This window comes from Oncorhynchus mykiss, chromosome 2, assembly GCF_057628025.1.
Source record: "Oncorhynchus mykiss isolate SJ-2025 chromosome 2, ASM5762802v1, whole genome shotgun sequence".
NCBI lineage: Eukaryota > Metazoa > Chordata > Actinopteri > Salmoniformes > Salmonidae > Oncorhynchus > Oncorhynchus mykiss.
The window spans coordinates 71,982,093-72,000,052 of record NC_143023.1 but is presented as its reverse complement, the minus strand read 5'-3'; the positions used below and the strand labels follow the sequence as shown (position 1 = coordinate 72,000,052).

Here is a 17,960-nt window from a genome sequence, read left to right as displayed (position 1 = left end):
CAGTCACGTGATCGGGTCTTTCTTACAGGCCTCAAGTTAAGACAGACACATCGGGGACACAACTGCAAATCAAATTTATTTATATAGCCCTTCGTACATCAGCTGATATCTCAAAGTGCTGTACAGAAACCCAGCCTAAAACCCCAAACAGCAAGCAATGCAGGTGTAGAAGCACGGTGGCTAGGAAAAACTCCCTAGAAAGGCCAAAACCTAGGAAGAAACCTAGAGGAACCAGGCTATGTGGGGTGGCCAGTCCTCTTCTGGCTGTGCTGGGTGGAGATTATAACAGAACATGGCCAAGATGTTCAAATGTTCATAAATGACCAGCATGGTCGAATAATAATAATAAGGCAGAACAGTTGAAACTGGAGCAGCAGCACGGCCAGGTGGACTGGGGACAGCAAGGAGTCATCATGTCAGGTAGTCCTGGGGCATGGTCCTAGGGCTCAGGTCCTCCGAGAGACAGAAAGAGAGAAGGAAAGAATTAGAGAACGCACACTTAGATTCACACAGGACACCGAATAGGACAGGAGAAGTACTCCAGATATAACAAACTGACCCTAGCCCCCGACACATAAAATACTGCAGCATAAATACTGGAGGCTGAGACAGGAGGGGTCAGGAGACACTGTGGCCCCATCCAAGGACACCCCCGGACAGGGCCAAACAGGAAGGATATAACCCCACCCACTTTGCCAAAGCACAGCCCCCACACCACTAGAGGGATATCTTCAACCACCAACTTACCATCCTGAGACAAGGCTGAGTATAGCCCACAAAGACCTCCGCCACGGCACAACCCAAGGGGGGGGGGGGCCAATCCAGACAGGATGACCACATCAGTGAATCAACCCACTCAGGTGACGCACCCCCTCCAGGGACGGCATAAGAGAGCCCCAGTAAGCCAGTGACTCAGCCCCTGTAATAGGGTTAGAGGCAGAGAATCCCAGTGGAAAGAGGGGAACCGGCCAGGCAGAGACAGCAAAGGCGGTTCGTTGCTCCAGAGCCTTTCCGTTCACCCTCCCACTCCTGGGCCAGATTACACTCAATCATATGACCCACTGAAGAGATGAGTCTTCAGTAAATACTTAAAGGTTGAGACCGAGTTTGCGTCTCTGACATGGGTAGGCAGACCGTTCCATAAAAATGGAGCTCTATAGGAGAAAGCCCTGCCTCCAGCTGTTTGCTTAGAAATTCTAGGGACAATTAGGAGGCCTGCGTCTTTTGACCGTAGCGTACGTGTAGGTATGTGGACCAAATCAGAGAGATAGGTAGGAGCAAGCCCATGTAATGCTTTGTAGGTTAGCAGTAAAACCTTAAAATCAGCCCTTGCTTTGACAGGAAGCCAGTGTAGAGAGGCTAGCACTGGAGTAATATGATAATTTTTTGGGGTTCTAGTCAGGATTCTAGCAGCCGTATTTAGCACTAACTGAAGTTTATTTAGTGCTTTATCCGGGTAGCCGAAAAGTAGAGCATTGCAGTAGTCTAACCTAGAAGTGACAAAAGCATGGATTAATTTTTCTGCATCATTTTTGGACAGAAAGTTTCTGATTTTTGCAATGTTACGTAGATGGAAAAAAGCTGTCCTTGAAATGGTCTTGATATGTTCTTCAAAAGCGAGATCAGGGTCCAGAGTAATGCTCAGGTCCTTCACATTTTTATTTGAGACGACTGTACAACCATTAAGATTAATTGTCAGATTCAACAGAAGATCTCTTTGTTTCTTGGGACCTAGAACAAGCATCTCTGTTTTGTCCGAGTTTAAAAGTAGAACGTTTGCAGCCATCCACTTCCTTATGTCTGAAACACATGCTTCTAGCAAGGGCAATTTTGGGGCTTCACCATGTTTCATTGAAATGTACAGCTGTGTGTCATCCGCATAGCAGTGAAAGTTAACATTATGTTTTCGAATAACATCCCCAAGAGGTAAAATATATAGCGAAAACAATAGTGGTCCTAAAACGGAACCTTGAGGAACACCGAAATTTACAGTTGATTTGTCAGAGGACAAACCATTCACAGAGACAAACTGATATCTTTCCGACAGATAAGATCTAAACCAGGCCAGAACTTGTCCGTGTAGACCAATTTGGGTTTCCAATCTCTCCAAAAGAATGTGGTGATCGATGGTATCAAAAGCAGCACTAAGGTCTAGGAGCACGAGGACAGATGCAGAGCCTCGGTCCGATGCCATTAAAATGTCATTTACCACCTTCACAAGTGCCGTCTCAGTGCTATGATGGGGTCTAAAACCAGACTGAAGCATTTCGTATACATTGTTTGTCTTCAGGAAGGCAGTGAGTTGCTGCGCAATAGGTTTTTCAATTTTTTTTGAGAGGAATGGAAGATTTGCTATAGGCCGATAGTTTTTTGTATTTTCTGGGTCAAGGTTTGGCTTTTTCAAGAGAGGCTTTATTACTGCCACTTTTAGTGAGTTTGGTACACATCCGGTGGATAGAGAGCCGTTTATTATGTTCAACATAGGCGGGCCAAGCACAGGAAGCAGCTCTTTCAGTAGTTTAGTTGGAATAGGGTCCAGTATGCAGCTTGAAGGTTTAGAGGCCATGATTATTTTCATCATTGTGTCAAGAGATATAGTACTAAAACACTTGAGCGTCTCTCTTGATCCTAGGTCCTGGCAGAGTTGTGCAGACTCAGGACAACTGAGCTTTGAAGGAATACGCAGATTTAAAGAGGAGTCTGTAATTTGCTTTCTAATAATCATTATCTTTTCCTCAAAGAAGTTCATGAATTTATCACTGCTAAAGTGAAAGTCATCCTCTCTTGGGGAATGCTGCTTTTTAGTTAGCTTTGCGACAGTATCAAAAAGGAATTTCGGATTGTTCTTATTTTCCTCAATTAAGTTAGAAAAATAGGATGATCGAGCAGCAGTAAGGGCTCTTCGATACTGTACGGTACTGTCTTTCCAAGCTAGTCGGAAGACTTCCAGTTTGGTGTGGCGCCATTTCCGTTCCAATTTTCTGGAAGCTTGCTTCAGAGCTCGGGTATTTTCTGTGTACCAGGGAGCTAGTTTCTTATGAGAAATGTTTTTAGTTTTTAGGGGTGCAACTGCATCTAGGGTATTGCGCAAGATTAAATTGAGTTCCTCAGTTAGGTGGTTAACTGATTTTTGTCCTCTGGCGTCCTTGGGTAGACAGAGGGAATCTGGAAGGACATCAAGGAATCTTTGTGTTGTCTGTGAATTTGTAGCACGACTTTTGATGTTCCTTGGTTGGGGTCTGAGCAGATTATTTGTTGCAATTGCAAACGTAATAAAATGGTGGTCCGATAGTCCAGGGTTATGAGGAAAAACATTAAGATCCACAACATTTATTCCATGGGACAAAACTAGGTCCAGCGAATGACTGTGACAGTGAGTGGGTCCAGAGACATGTAGGACAAAACCCACTGAGTCGATGATGGCTCCGAAAGCCTTTTGGAGTGGGTCTGTTGACTTTTCCATGTGAATATTAAAGTCACCAAAGATTAGAATATTATCTGCTATGACTACATATCCTTATCCAACTCCAAGGTGCATATTGAAGATATTGGATGAACTGTTCACATTTGCTTTTCGTCAGCCAACAAGATGAGTAGGCCAAAGGAACAGCAAAAGCACTAGCCTATGTCAATCTACTATTCCCCTATAGTACAAAAGTTGACCCATTCTGTGCGAGAAATAAATATTCTAAACAATCTGGGACAGTTGTGGGATACAATATATCCCAAGTTTAATACAACCACTAGCATCAAAAAACATGTTTTATGCAATCTGGCTGACGCAACAGATCAGAACATTTAACTCAAAATGTTGATAAACTATTAGGCTATTTCTTCATATTATAAGCGCAGCATTGCACACATGGTATTGAGCTATAAGCGCAACTGTTCCATTAGCGGAAAGCACCATTCTCAAAAGTGACCGCAAATGCAATTATGCATGTAATGCTTTTATTATAAAGGTGCAAATTTATGGTTAAAGTTATCTTCCCCAAACTTGAATCTCACGCGCTGCTCATAAACTCAGCAAAAAAATAAATGTCCTCTCACTGTCAACTGCATTTAATTTCAGCAAACTTAACATGTGTAAATATTTGTATGAACATAACAAGATTCAACAACTGAGACATGAACTGAACAAGTTCCACAGACATGTGACTAACAGAAATGGACTAATGTGTCCCTAGTCAAAATCAAAGTTAGTCAGTATCTGGTGTGGCCACCAGCTGCATTAAGTACTGCAGTGCATCTCCTCATGGACTGCAACAGATTTTCCAGTTCTTGCTGTGAGATGTTACCTCACTCTTCCATCAAGGCACCTGCAAGTTCCTGGACATTTCTGGGGGGAATGGCTCCAGCCCTCACCCGCCGATCCAACAGGTCCCAGATGTGCTCAATGGGATTGAGATCCGGGCTCTTCGCTGGCCATTGCAGAACACTGACATTCCTGTCTTTCAGGAAATCATGCACAGAACGAGCAGTATGAATCTCAGTACTGTCTCAGGTTGTTAGGAGGGATTATAGTCAGCTAGAGCTGTTAGTGGAAAAACTAGTAAGTAGGGTGTCTTGCAGAGTGGTTAGAAGTGGGATTCATGTGTGTATTTGACTCAATATTTTAGACCACAGACCAAATCATCTACAGTCAAAAAACAGCAGGCTCCAAAGGGAAGGAAAACCAGGAAACAGGAAATCGTTCAATTCAGTGGTGTTTGTATTTGTCATTATGTTGCCAAATTATTTTCTGTGCTGTCAGTATTGTGTCCTTTCTATTTTCATGCGTTTGTGCTCGTCTAAAGTGGGTCATTAGGAGTTCCAGCCAGACTGAGGTGGTCTTCAGAACTTTAGTTTGTTTAGATATGTCATCAAACCTGGCTAACCAGATCACCCTAAGCCAGGTGTAGACCCATAATAAGCCCAAAGGGTGAACCTGTGGTATTTCTGTGTTGTAAGAAATACCTGGAAGAGTGATGACTCGGAGCAGGAGGAGGATGCCAGCAGTGCAGACAGTGAGCAGGAAGAGAAAGTTAGATCCAGACGACTTCCTGCTAGAAGGTAAGGATGTAGTGAAGTCTGGTCTTCAGACAGCTAATCTGTACACTTTGACTGGGCTTCTTTTTAGCCTTCAGTCACTAACAAAATGTGAAATCTGTAAATTCAAATCTGATAATTGTGAAACTTTCTATGTATTTATTACTGAGCATTTAATGTTGTATCAGCTATGCTATGCATTCTACTATTCTATGTTGCTGTGAATATTTGAATTTAGACTCAGAAGAATGATGAAAAAATACTTGGTCAAAATCCCAAAGTCAACCAAAATGATGTTCTGATGAAAGCTCGCTAACACACCAGCTACATGGCCCATCAATCGGACGATGTCTTATTAGTGTTTTTGCAGTGTCACTTTTGTGGGTTGACTTTATGATTTCCCCCAATTGAGCACTTAGTGCTCTAAAGGCATTTAATGAAGACGTTCACCTGTAACCTTATCACCAATATTATTCATATTGCTGAGGTCGAAGGTTTAGAAGCTGTCTCAAGGCCATTGGTGTGAGTCAGGTTGTTCGGAGGGATTATAGTCAGCTAGAGCTGTTAGTGGAAAAACTAGTAAGTAGGGTGTCTTGCAGAGTGGTTAGAAGTGGGATTCATGTGTGTATTTGACTCAATATTTTAGACCACAGACCAAATCATCTACAGTCAAAAAACAGCAGCCTCCAAAGGGAAGGAAAACCAGGAAACAAGAGTCATCTGTGGAGGAAGATGATGATGACGATGATGAAGATACCCCAAAGAGACAAACCCGGCGAAGGGTGGCGGCCAAAGTCAGGTATGTCATTGTTTCACTAGTTCAATCTGAAATATGAAGGAAAGTATTGCTGTTCCACAATGCTTCTGTCACATTACTTTGCATTACCTGCGTTGTGTTGGTTTGTTCCAGTTACAAGGAGGACCTGAATGACTTTGAGACAGATTCTGACGACCTGATAGAGATGGAGGGAGCTGAGGTGGAGCCGGAAGATGACAGCGAGACCATTGAGAAGATCATGGACACCAGAACAGGCAAAAAAGGAGGTGATGTATCCTCACGTGGTATCTTATTGTCTCACCTGTATTGTGTTAACCCATCTAGTTAGACATTGCCAGCAGGAGTTGAAAGAGAAGGAAAAAAATATTGTGGCTCACAGAAGAGGTGATGATATTACCCTGATAGACAAGACATGTTTACTAGAGGCTGCTGCCTGGTTAGGAATTTAAACTGAATAAAAATCAGATATTGAAAATATTTATGTCAGAATTTTGTGCGTGTATCTATTTTAGCCTGTGGGGCTTCCACTACCCAGTATGCTGTGGAGGAAAACGGGGACCCCGGAGCAGACTTTGACTCTGAGAAGGATGAAGGAGAGACCCATTACCTGATCAAGTGGAAAGGCTGGTCCTATATCCACAACACCTGGGAGAGCATCGACTCCCTCACTCAACAGAAGGTCAAGGGACTGAAGAAACTAGAAAACTTCAAGAAGAAAAACAATGAACTCAATGCTTGGTGAGGGTTTGTTTTGTACACATAGCTACACACCACTGACGTTTTACCTTTCACTGTTGATGAGTTCTGTTACTTACTGACACTGATTGTCTTCCAAAGGTTGAACAAAGCATCCCCTGAGGATTCAGAATACTACAACTGCCAACAAGAGCTAACCACTGACTTAAATAAGCAGTTCCAAATTTTGGAGAGAGTCATTGGTAAAAAAAACTAAACTCCTTTTGAAATTAGTCTTCATTGACTTGCAGCAATGGTTCAACAATTAAATTAGATTTGTTTGACAAAATGTGATTATTACAAGACTTAACCTTGTGTTTATCAAAAATATTTATTTTCAGCGACTAAAATAGGGAAGACACAGGGACCGTCTGATTTCCCTTGTAAGTTCCTCATATCCTCAACATTATCATATCTTCATTATCATACTCAGCACATTTTGATTCTGAAAAGCACTTCAACTAAAGATGTTGTTTTCACTGTGTATCAGCTCACAGCCACAAGAATGCGTCGTCGTCCAATGAGCCGGAGTACCTGTGTAAGTGGATGGGCCTGCCCTATTCAGAGTGCAGCTGGGAGGATGGAGCTCTGCTGGGGAAGAAGTTCCAGCAATGTATAGACAGCTTCACCAACAGGAACTCCAGCAAAACAGTCCCCTCCAAAGACTGCAAAGTAAGTGAGGAAAGTGTCCTAACTAGATGGATTGCACATGGTATCCTATCACAAATGTTTTATTTAAAGTTGACTATCAGCTAGAACACAAGCGCTACAGCTATAGTCATTTTAGAACAGTGCAGTGATTTTCTTACTCTAATTTCAGGTGCTGAAACAGAGGCCCAGATTTGTTGCACTGAAGAACCAGCCATTGTACATTGGGGATGAGAACCTGCAGCTGAGAGATTACCAATTAGATGGACTGAACTGGCTGGCTCACTCCTGGTGCAGGTACACGTCAAGTCACGAGGAATGCTGTATTGAGAAACAGATTATTATGGTTTGGAACATCACATTCAGTGGTTATACTGATGCTTTACTGAGGTGTACTGTCAATTACCTGCCATTTAGATAGTTTGAATGTCATTTTTGTAAAAACACAAATGTACACTAAGACTCCATGGTCGGTGTTTTTCAGGTGCAATAGTGTGATCCTGGCTGATGAGATGGGTCTGGGGAAAACCATCCAGACCATCTCATTCCTTTCCTACCTGTTCCACCAGCACCAGCTGTATGGGCCCTCTCTGGTGGTGGTGCCCTTGTCCACCCTCACCTCCTGGCAGAGAGAGTTTGACACCTGGGCCCCCGACATGAACGTGGTGGTCTACCTGGGAGATGTGATGAGCAGGAAATCGGTATGGAAATCTGCTCTTTACAGAACTCTAAAGAAGCGGTTTGATCTTGTGCCCAACCAAAAGTAAATGTTCCCCAATGCTTTGCTTTTGTTTTGGACAGATCCGTGACTATGAGTGGGTATGCCATCAGACGAAGAGAATAAAGTTCAATGCACTTATAACCACGTATGAAATTCTACTGAAAGACAAGGTAAGGCATCAGTATTGCTTGGAAGTATTTTCATACAGATTTGTTTAGAAATGAGCTTGGATTTGTACTTGCCAAAATAGTACACATTTTTATTTTTATGGAAATAAAAAGTGAATTCTTTGAATGCAACTCTCCGTTGACTCTATTGGTGTGATCTGTCCATAGGCAGTGTTGGGGAACATAAACTGGGCCTTCCTGGGTGTGGACGAAGCTCACAGGCTGAAGAATGATGACTCCCTGTTGTACAAAACCCTGATCGAGTTCCGGTCCAACCACAGACTTCTAATCACAGGGACCCCACTGCAGAACTCTCTCAAAGAGCTGTGGTCCCTTCTGCACTTCCTCATGCCTGACAAGTATGTACTTATTGTATTATTAAATACATCAGATACACTTTGGCAAATTCTGACTTTGAGAAAAACAGCCTGTACATTTATATTAATTTACAGTAATCTTATCCCAATCCAATTGTACTCCCCCCCCCCCCCCCCCCCCCCCTGAAGGTTTGAGAATTGGGAAGATTTTGAAAGCGACCATGGTAAAGGGACTGACAATGGCTACCAGAGCCTCCACAAAGTCCTTGAGCCCTTCCTCCTGAGGCGTGTCAAGAAGGATGTGGAGAAATCCCTGCCTGCCAAGGTAGAACAGATCCTCCGTGTGGACATGTCTGCCGTGCAGAAGCAGTACTACAAGTATGTTCCCTCATATGTAGCTTTTCTCTCTTATCAATGTTTGCCAGTCTGGACAGATGATTTGAGCAGTATCTAAACGGTCTTACTCCTTGTCATTGAAGTTAACTGGTGATGTGTTTTGTGATTGTTTCAGGTGGATTCTGACCAGGAACTTCAGAGCCTTGCAGAAAGGCACCCGAGGCAGCTCCTCTGGTTTCCTCAACATCGTCATGGAGCTGAAGAAGTGCACTAACCATGGTTTCCTCATCAGGCAGCCCGAGGAGGAGTGTGACACTCAACAGGAGCACCTGCAGGTAGGACCAGCAATAAGAGCTCAGCTCAACGCATTAAAAGGTGTGTTATGTGAATTAGTCTTTACCTTGCAAATGATATGACTGTGAACTTATTATCTCTGTTTTTGCTGTTTTGAATTTTGAGAAGTACATAGATTAAAATAGCATGATTCCATGCAACCCACGCTAATGTATTGGTTTGTTTAGCGGTGGAGAACAGATTTGACCTCTTACCTTGTGTGAATCTCAGGCATTGGTGAGGGGCAGTGGGAAGCTGGTGCTACTAGACAAGCTGCTGACCAGACTTCGGGAGAGGGGCAACCGAGTCCTCATCTTCTCCCAGATGGTGCGGATGTTGGACATTCTGGCTGAGTACCTGGCCCTGAAGCGCTACCCATTCCAGGTAGGGTATAACACAGCCCAGGGGATGGCAAGGCAGTAGGTCCAAACCTTCAGTAGTCTTCCTCCTGTTCTTGTATTTAGTATGACTTCTCCTTGTTAGTTCTTTTACATCTCCGTTATGTTTTGTTTATTCCATGTGTAACTCTGTGTTGTTGTATATGTCAAACTGCTATGCTTTATCTTGGCCAGGTTGCAGTTGCAAATGAGAATTTGTTCTCAACTAGTCTACCTGATTAAATAAAGGTGAAATAAAAAAATTGTTATTCCATATTTATTATATTTACTTAGTGAAGGCGTTAACAGTAGAGGAGCTGTTGAGATATTGGAGCAGTGTTGGTGTCAACTCTGGTGTTAACCGGCTCGTGTTAGTTTTGCAGCATACATGCACTGGCAGACTGATGGTGTATATAGTTATTTTTATCCTCAAGTTATTTTTGATGGGGACTGGCTGGTCCCCAAAGCCAGAGTGCCTTCTGTCTTCATGCTGGGCTTTAGCATGGTTAAATCACTGTAGACATAGCTTTACTGCTGTATTGCTCTTTGACAATATGCTGCTTGCCTGATGGATCGTATAATGGCATGTATAGCTGAGCGTTGATCAGTGGCAACTTAGGGCGGAGGGAGTTTCGGCAAGGTTCCAAGGTTTGAGGTCTCTCTCCTTCCCTCTCTTCTCAGCGCCTGGACGGTTCCATAAAGGGAGAAATACGAAAACAGGCACTTGACCACTTTAATGCTGAAGGCTCTGAGGTATGTAATCGGAACTATGTGATGTTTTAGCTGTTGCAGATTGGAGGGGTTGATAATTTCAGTGTTTATGTCAGCTCTGTATCTGCGTCAGTTACTCTTTGAATGATTATGCGCAAGGAGATGTATATATCGTCAAGATTACCATATTGATACTAGAATCTCTTTTTCTTGGAATGTTAGGATTTTCCACGTCGAAGTTATGATATTCTGTTAAGAAAAAAACTTTTCTTTAAGAAGTGATAACAACATATCTAATTACCCATACAATTAAAGCCACACTAACAAATATCACGCTTGACATGTTTTTCAACTTCAAGCATTTAATCCCTTTGCAATGTTCATCAGGTCGGCTGTGATGCACTATGTAAGGTGGTTAGTTTTTTTTATATAATTTCTCCTCTCTGTCCAGGACTTCTGTTTCCTGCTGTCCACCAGGGCTGGAGGGCTGGGGATCAACCTGGCATCTGCAGACACTGTGGTCATCTTTGACTCTGACTGGAATCCTCAGAACGACCTGCAGGCTCAGGCCAGGGCTCACAGGATTGGCCAGAAGAAACAGGTAACCACAACTAGACCCATAGTGATTAATTAGTATGGAGGGCAGGCTTGGCTAAGCACAAGCTGACTTGATTCTGCTAACTTGAGCAGAGTCGTCATGGAAATGTAGGTCTTTGCCAACTTTCCAAGTAAGACACAAGCATATCGCTACGCCTGCAATAACATCTGCTATATATGTGAATGTGACCAATTAACATTTGATTGAAATATCTCCTTGTCTCAATGAACAGGTGAATATCTATCGCTTGGTCACAAAGGGATCTGTGGAGGAAGACATTATTGAGCGAGCCAAGAAGAAGATGGTTTTGGACCATCTTGTCATTCAGAGAATGGACACCACTGGTCGAACTGTACTGGATAACAACTCTGGAAATTCTAAGTAAGGAAACTTTAACATGGAATCTGTTAGTCTGGATATAGCTTTATGTTTGACGAGTAACTTCTGAAAACATGAGATTCCTCATATTCTTAACCTCTCTGGTACAAGTGGGACGCTAGCGTCCCACCTCGACAACAGCCAGTGAAATTGCAGGGCGCCAAATTCAAAACAACAGAAATCCCATAATTAAAATTCCTCAAACATACAAGTATTATACACCATTTTAAAGAAACTTCTTGTAAATCCAACCACAGTGTCCGATTTCAAAAAGGCTTTACTGAGAAAGCACACCATGCGATTGTTAGGTCAGCACCTAGTCACAGAGATTTTTCGGCCAAGGAGAGGGCTCACAAAAGTCAGAAATGGCGATTAAATTAATCACTAACCGTTGATCTTCATCAGATGGCAGTCATAGGACTTCATGTTACACAATACATGTATGTTTGTTCGATAAAGTTCATATTTATATCCAAAAATCGCAGTTTACATTGACGCATTATGTTCAGAAATGCATTGTCTCAAACAAACATCCGGTGAAAGTGCAGAGAGCCACATCAAATTGCAGAAATACTCATCATAAACATTGATAAATGATACAACGCAGTGTTAAACATACGAATAAAGAAACTTCTCCTTAATGAAACCGCTGTGTCAGATTTCAAAAAGGCTTTACGGCGAAAGCACACTTTGCGATTATGTTAGGTCAGCACCTAGCCACAGAAACCCATACAGCCATTTTCCAGCCAAGGAGAGGGCTCACAAAAGTCAGAAATAGCATTAAAATTAATCACTGACCTTTGATCTTCATCTGGTGGCACTCCCATCTCACCATGTTAGACAATAAATGTTCATTTTGTTTGATAATGTCCCTCTTTATGACCAAAAACCTCCTTTTTGTTTGAGCTTTTTGTCCAGTAATCTGAATGCTTTACCTCTCTAGGGTATGTGGGACGCTAGAGTCCCACCTGGCCAACATCAAGTGAGATTGCAGAGCTTCAAATTCAAATACAGAAATATTCATTATAAAAATGTAGAAAACAAAACATATTTTACATAGGTTTAAAGATGAACTTCTTGTGAATCCAACCACGGTGTCAGATTTTTAAAATGCTTTACGGCGAAAGCCTACCTTACAATTATTTGAGAACAAAGCCCAGCAGACAAATCATTACAAACAGTAACCAGCAAAGTAGAAGTTACACAAGTCAGAAATAGAGATGAAAATTAATCCCTTACCTTTGATCTTCATATGGTTGCACTCAGAAGACATTAATTTACTCAATAAATGTTCCTTTTGTTCGATAGTCTTCTTATATCCAAAAACCTCAGTTTTGTTCGTGGTTTTTCTTCACTAATCCACAGGCTCAAACGCAGTCAAAACAGGTAGACAAAAAATCCAAATTGTATCCGTGAAGTTCATAGAAACATGTCAAACAATGTTTATATTCAATCCTCAGGTTGTTTTTTAGCCTAAATAATCGATAATATTTCAACCGGACAATAACATTGTCAATATAAACGGTAAACAAGAAAGGCACTCTCTCTGTATCACGCATGAAAAAGCTCTGACACGGTCCACTCATTCCGACTGCTCTTACTCCCTATTTTTTCAGAATACAAGCCTGAAACTATTTCTGAAGACTGTTGACATCTAGTGGAAGGCATAGGAACTGCAATTTGAGTCCTAAGTCAATGGATACTAATGGCATTGAATAGAAAACTACAAAACAAAACAAAAATCTCAGGTTTTCGCCTGCCAAATCAGTCCTGTTATACTCAGACACTATTTTAACAGTTTTGGAAAGTTTAGTGTTTTCTATCCAAATCTACCAGTTATATGCATATAATATCTTCTGGGCCCGAGTAGCAGGCAGTTTAATTTGGGCATTCTTTTCATCCAAAATTCCAAATGCTGCCCCCTACCCTAGAGAAGTTAAGGAGCGTGCACTAAGTCCAGTCGAAAGGTAAAAAGAAATGTACAATAAAAGTTTGTAGAAACATGCCAAACGATGTTTAAAATCAATCCTCCAGTTGTTTTTGTCATAAGTAATCAATAATATTTAAACCTGACAAAAGCTTTGTCAGACAGAGAAACAAGAAAGGCGAGTTCCCCATCGGGAGCATGGCTGATGTCTGGAAATTTCCACTGGCCACTGATTGAAAGTGCTGTATCTCCCCTAATAGTTCAGAGTAAAAGTCTGAAACAATGCCTAAAGACTGGCCACATGTAGAAGAAGCCATAGAGCTTGTGAACTGGGTCCTAAGTCTTTGTATGGTGGATAGGCTTTCAATGGAAAAACAGCCTTTCAAAATAATAGTACTTCCTGGTTGGATTTTCCTCGGGTTTTCGTCTGCCATATCAGTTCTGTTATACTTACAGACATTATTTTAACAGTTTTGGAAAGGTTAGTGTTTTCTATCTAATTATATGCATATCCTAGCTTCTGGGCCTGAGTAGCATGCAGTTTATTTTGGGCACGCTTTTCATCCAAAATTCCAAATGCTGCCCCCTACCCTAGTGACGTTAACAACCTCAACTTCTTTTAACAGTTCCAACCCATTCAACAAAGATGAGTTGACTGCCATCCTGAAGTTTGGAGCTGAAGATCTGTTCAAAGAGGCAGAAGGAGAGGAGACTGAACCTACGGTACAAAGACACATTTCTATTGATTATGTGCTTTGAAAAGTGTTGAAACTGGTAATTCGTAAGAGTATTAATGACAGATTTTCATACTTCCATATTTGCCAAATGTCTGTTATTTTTAATTTACCTTGTGCTGTTCTCTTTTGACCCTTGCAGGAGATGGATATCGATGAGATCTTACGGTTGGCTGAAACCAGAGAAAGCGACCACGGATCCAGTGCCACAGATGAGCTTCTCTCTCAGTTCAAGGTACCTAGAAGTTGATCCAACTCTGAGCCTGATTTGAACCAAATCTGCAGGAATACCTTTAGCTACTACACTAGCCACTCTACTCCCAGTCTGACAGTACATGTGTTCTGTGTTCCTCCAGGTGGCCAACTTCTCCAACATGGAGGAGAGTGCTCCAGACCTGGTGGAGCGGACGGTACCTGACTGGGATGACATCATCCCTGAGGACCAGAGGCGGAAGCTGGAGGAGGAGCAGAAGCAGAAGGAGATGGAGGACATCTACATGCTGCCCAGGAGCAGGAGCTCCAACAAGAGGGTAAGCAGGAGAGAACACATACACACACATCTCACGTTAGGTCTTCTCTCTAGAGCTGGAGCACGATGTGACTGCTACGTGGTGCAGCACAGTTGGCTCTGTGTGTGTGAGTGAAGGGGCTTTCCTAGTGTGCTGCTGAGCTGTGTACTCTACTGATCTCAGTCAGGGGGATATGATGGGGTGGTCATGAGTAAGGAGGTTTTTACTGCCTGCCTCAGTGTAGGTGATTCCACTGTGTGTGAATCTACCGCATAAGAAGCTTCCCTTAATAAATCATTAGGTTTTATTTCAGTGGGTCTTTCTATCACACAGATATCCTCTCCTGTTGAAGATCTAAATGCATGGAAGAGTAATCTCGAAATGATTCAATGTGAAGATAAATTATCATTATTGGTGATTAGATTTGATCATGATTTTATTTCTTATTATTGTAAAAGTGCATAATCTAAGCATTTAGAAGTATCCATAACACAAAAGGGCACTTGGCAACTACATTCAGTAGGAATTAGGTTTTGCTTGTTGTGTCTGAAAGTTGTCTTGTCTTGCAGCCCCAGGCTAACGACAGTGACAGTGACATTGGCTCCAAGCTGAAGCACCGTTCCTCAGGCTCTGAGAGCGAGACGGACGACAGTGGCGATGACAAGAAGCCAAAGAGGAGAGGCAGGCCCAGAGCCCGCAAGAACAACGTGGAGGGTTTTACTGATGCAGAGATCCGCAGGTACAGTATGTAGGTGTCTTTATACATTAAACCAAATGGTTTCTCAAAGTTTCATTAAATAGTTAAGGTTAAGTTTTACTCTTTCCTTTATCAGGTTCATCAAGGCTTACAAGAAATTTGCAGCTCCGCTTGAAAGGCTGGAGTGCATTGCCCGGGACTCTGAGCTGGTGGAAAAATCCCAGGCAGACCTGAAGAGACTGGGAGAGCTGATCCACAACAGCTGTGTGACGGCTGTCCAAGAGCACGAAGAGCACCTCAGAGAGAACCCCAGTGAAGGTGTGACATTCTGACTGTCTGCATGACTCAGTTTTTTGGGAATTATGGCTAACAAGTGTGTTGTTTTTACTCATGTATACCCTGTTCCTTTAGCCAAAGGTCCTGGGAAGCGCAGAGGTATAAACATCAAAATCTCAGGAGTGCAGGTCAATGCCAAGTCCATCATTCAGCATGAGGAGGAGTTTGAGCCACTGCACAAAGTTGTGCCAGCTAATCCTGCTGAGAGAAACAAGTAAGATACAATTGCAGGTATATCTGAGGCATGTGAAACATTTTATCAGATGAATATGCACAGAAAATAAATATTCCCATACGGGTTGAAAATGGTAGATTTGGACACTAATAAGTGAGTAAATCGAAACACAGTGGCTGTACAGTAACATGCTATACATGACGACAGAGCGTAGGGTCTCCGCTTCACAGCTCTGTATGGGTTTTGACTGACAGCCGTTCTGAACTCTTGTACAGACAACAGTTCACCTGACCTCTAGTCTAATAATTTACCATAATCTCCTAACTGTTCCCTTTTAATTGCTACCATGGTTATGCATTTCCATATTTTTTCCTGTTAGAAACATTTCAATATATCCCTATCCATATAGGCCAATTCCCACGACTGTAAAGGGTTAAAGTTGTAACAACTGATGCAGACACCAGAGCATTATCTTGTAGCAAAGGGTTTGACCACCTCTCCTCCTCTTCTGCCATAGGTTCCAACTGACCTGCAGAGTGAAGGTGCCGCACTTTGACGTGGACTGGGATCTGCAGGATGACACTCAACTGTTGCTGGGGGTCTATGAGCATGGCTACGGCAACTGGGATCTGATGAAGACTGATCCCGATCTCAAACTTGCAGACAAGGTAACCTTCGGAATGTCAGAATCAAATATTTCTCAGATAGCTGTGGAACTCAGTAAAGCTGTGTGGGTGCATTTTATTCTTCTGGTAACAAATTGCATTAAAATCTGTATTCCAGATTCTCCCCGACGACCCAGATAAGAAACCCCAAGGGAAGCAGTTGCAGGGCAGAGTGGACTACCTTCTGAAGACGTTGAAGAAAGAAGTGGACAGTAAAGAAGTCACTAAGGACGAGGTAAGCAAAGACCTCGCTGCTCTGTTTATCAGGACCATAGGGAATGGTAATGCCTATGCATCTGAGCCCCTTGGATTGTCTATATGCAAATCCATTCAATAATGCTCTTCCTTACATTCCCTGTCTGGTATTGGTCTCTTCACAATAGAGCACATATCCCCTTGGCTGATCATATCCCCCCAGGTCAAAGTGAAGCAGAGGAAGCCTCGGGTGAAGAAAGAGAACAAGGCCCCTAAAGATGAGCAGGGAAATTACATTTCCTCCCCTCGCCTGTCAGACAACCCCTCCGAGGAAGGGGAGGTGAGGGTAAGTCACCTCGAAAGACCCAGCGCAACCTGCCTATAAAACCCACCTGCCTTTTTACAAGGGAATTTCCTGTTGGTTACAGAATACCGGGATAGAGAACACAATGGCAACATGATGCAGTCTTTGTAATCCACCAGAACTGGTTTACTTATTTACCTTTCTGCTTTTTATTTAACCAGGATGACGGGACAGAAAAAACTCCCTCAAAGAAGAGACAGAAGAAAAAGGATAACAAAGAGAACAAAGAAAAACAGGGAACTCCTAAAAAAGAGGTGGAAAAAGACAAACGTCCCAAGACAAAAAAAGAAAAGGTACTTTAGCAGTCGTGAACTTTATGCATTGTGCTGCGGTAGTATACAATTTCACACCCACTAACCTTTCCTGTGTCTGAACAAATGGGGAACTTTTGTTAGATGGGTGGATGAACAGATTAGGTTATCAGATTGTTCTTGGACCAGCAGGTTGAAGTGTTGCTGTGCAGGTGTTTGTGTGAAGATCTGTGTTGCCCTGCTGAGTGGTGTCTGTTGTTTGTCTGTGTTTCAGGCTAAAGGAGCCAAAGGGAAGAAGCCCCAGGGGCCGGTCCACATTACTGCTGGAAGTGACCCTGTTCCCATCGGAGAGGATGACGACGAGCTGGACCAGGAGACCTTCAGCATTGTGAGTTATTACACCATGTCCCTACTGACGTGGACAGGATAAGGATATATTATTCACTACATACAAGACTAATGTAGGTGTTAATAACATTTTACATTTAAGCAATAAGGCCTGGAGTGGGTGTGGTTATATGACCACACCTAAGGGCTGTTCTTAGCAGTGTTATATTGGCCATAAAACACAAACCCCCGAGGTGCCTTGTTGCTATTATAAACTGGTTACCAACGTAATTAGAACAGTAAACAATTAGTTTTGCGTCATAATGGTGGTAAATTGTCTCTCATACCATGGCTTTCAGGAGCCAAACTAGTCATTTAGCAGACGCTTTTATCCAGAGCAACTTATAAGAGCAATTACACACAACAGATTTTTCACCTAGTCGGCTTGGGGATTCGAACAAGTGACCTTTCAGTTTCTGGCCCAACACTCTGAACCGCTAGGCTATCTGCCGCCAACCATCAGCCATTTAACGTGTCAAGCATAATGGAGGTGCCGTTACAAATGTAAGATCTTCATTTGATCACTCTTTTGTTGAGAATTGTTCTGCACAGCAGGAAATGCAAACTTGTAGTGTGTTTTAGTTTTTATAAGG

At 42.6% G+C, this 17,960-nt stretch overlaps 1 protein-coding gene across 7 annotated transcripts in view; it reads left to right on the top strand.

Moving 5' to 3' along the window:
* LOC110495580 (ATP-dependent chromatin remodeler CHD2) overlaps window positions 1-17,960 on the top strand; it is a 38,776-nt gene that overhangs the window by 16,233 nt on the left and 4,583 nt on the right. For 2 of the 7 annotated variants that reach the window (XR_016491023.1, XR_016491024.1), the window contains 28 exons: window positions 4,951-5,052; window positions 5,675-5,827; window positions 5,939-6,072; window positions 6,319-6,544; window positions 6,644-6,744; window positions 6,883-6,924; window positions 7,032-7,213; window positions 7,362-7,486; window positions 7,674-7,890; window positions 7,991-8,080; window positions 8,246-8,436; window positions 8,584-8,772; window positions 8,906-9,065; window positions 9,295-9,447; window positions 10,122-10,193; window positions 10,603-10,752; window positions 10,982-11,130; window positions 13,681-13,777; window positions 13,931-14,023; window positions 14,145-14,318; window positions 14,867-15,036; window positions 15,131-15,312; window positions 15,406-15,544; window positions 16,023-16,173; window positions 16,289-16,405; window positions 16,554-16,711; window positions 16,891-17,022; window positions 17,255-17,368. Coding sequence is in view for 4 of the 7 variants with exons in the window: in XM_090217183.1 (XP_090073309.1) it covers window positions 4,951-5,052; window positions 5,675-5,827; window positions 5,939-6,072; window positions 6,319-6,544; window positions 6,644-6,744; window positions 6,883-6,924; window positions 7,032-7,213; window positions 7,362-7,486; window positions 7,674-7,890; window positions 7,991-8,080; window positions 8,246-8,436; window positions 8,584-8,772; window positions 8,906-9,065; window positions 9,295-9,447; window positions 10,122-10,193; window positions 10,603-10,752; window positions 10,982-11,130; window positions 13,681-13,777; window positions 13,931-14,023; window positions 14,145-14,318; window positions 14,867-15,045; window positions 15,131-15,312; window positions 15,406-15,544; window positions 16,023-16,173; window positions 16,289-16,405; window positions 16,589-16,711; window positions 16,891-17,022; window positions 17,255-17,368 (3,937 nt within the window). In the remaining 3 variants the exon portion in view is untranslated. Of the gene's footprint in view, window positions 1-4,950; window positions 5,053-5,674; window positions 5,828-5,938; window positions 6,073-6,318; window positions 6,545-6,643; window positions 6,745-6,882; window positions 6,925-7,031; window positions 7,214-7,361; window positions 7,487-7,673; window positions 7,891-7,990; window positions 8,081-8,245; window positions 8,437-8,583; window positions 8,773-8,905; window positions 9,066-9,294; window positions 9,448-10,121; window positions 10,194-10,602; window positions 10,753-10,981; window positions 11,131-13,680; window positions 13,778-13,930; window positions 14,024-14,144; window positions 14,319-14,866; window positions 15,046-15,130; window positions 15,313-15,405; window positions 15,545-16,022; window positions 16,174-16,288; window positions 16,406-16,553; window positions 16,712-16,890; window positions 17,023-17,254; window positions 17,369-17,960 lie in introns of all 7 variants that reach the window. The other 5 variants (XM_090217190.1, XM_090217193.1, XM_090217183.1 and 2 more) reach the window with 3 other exon arrangements.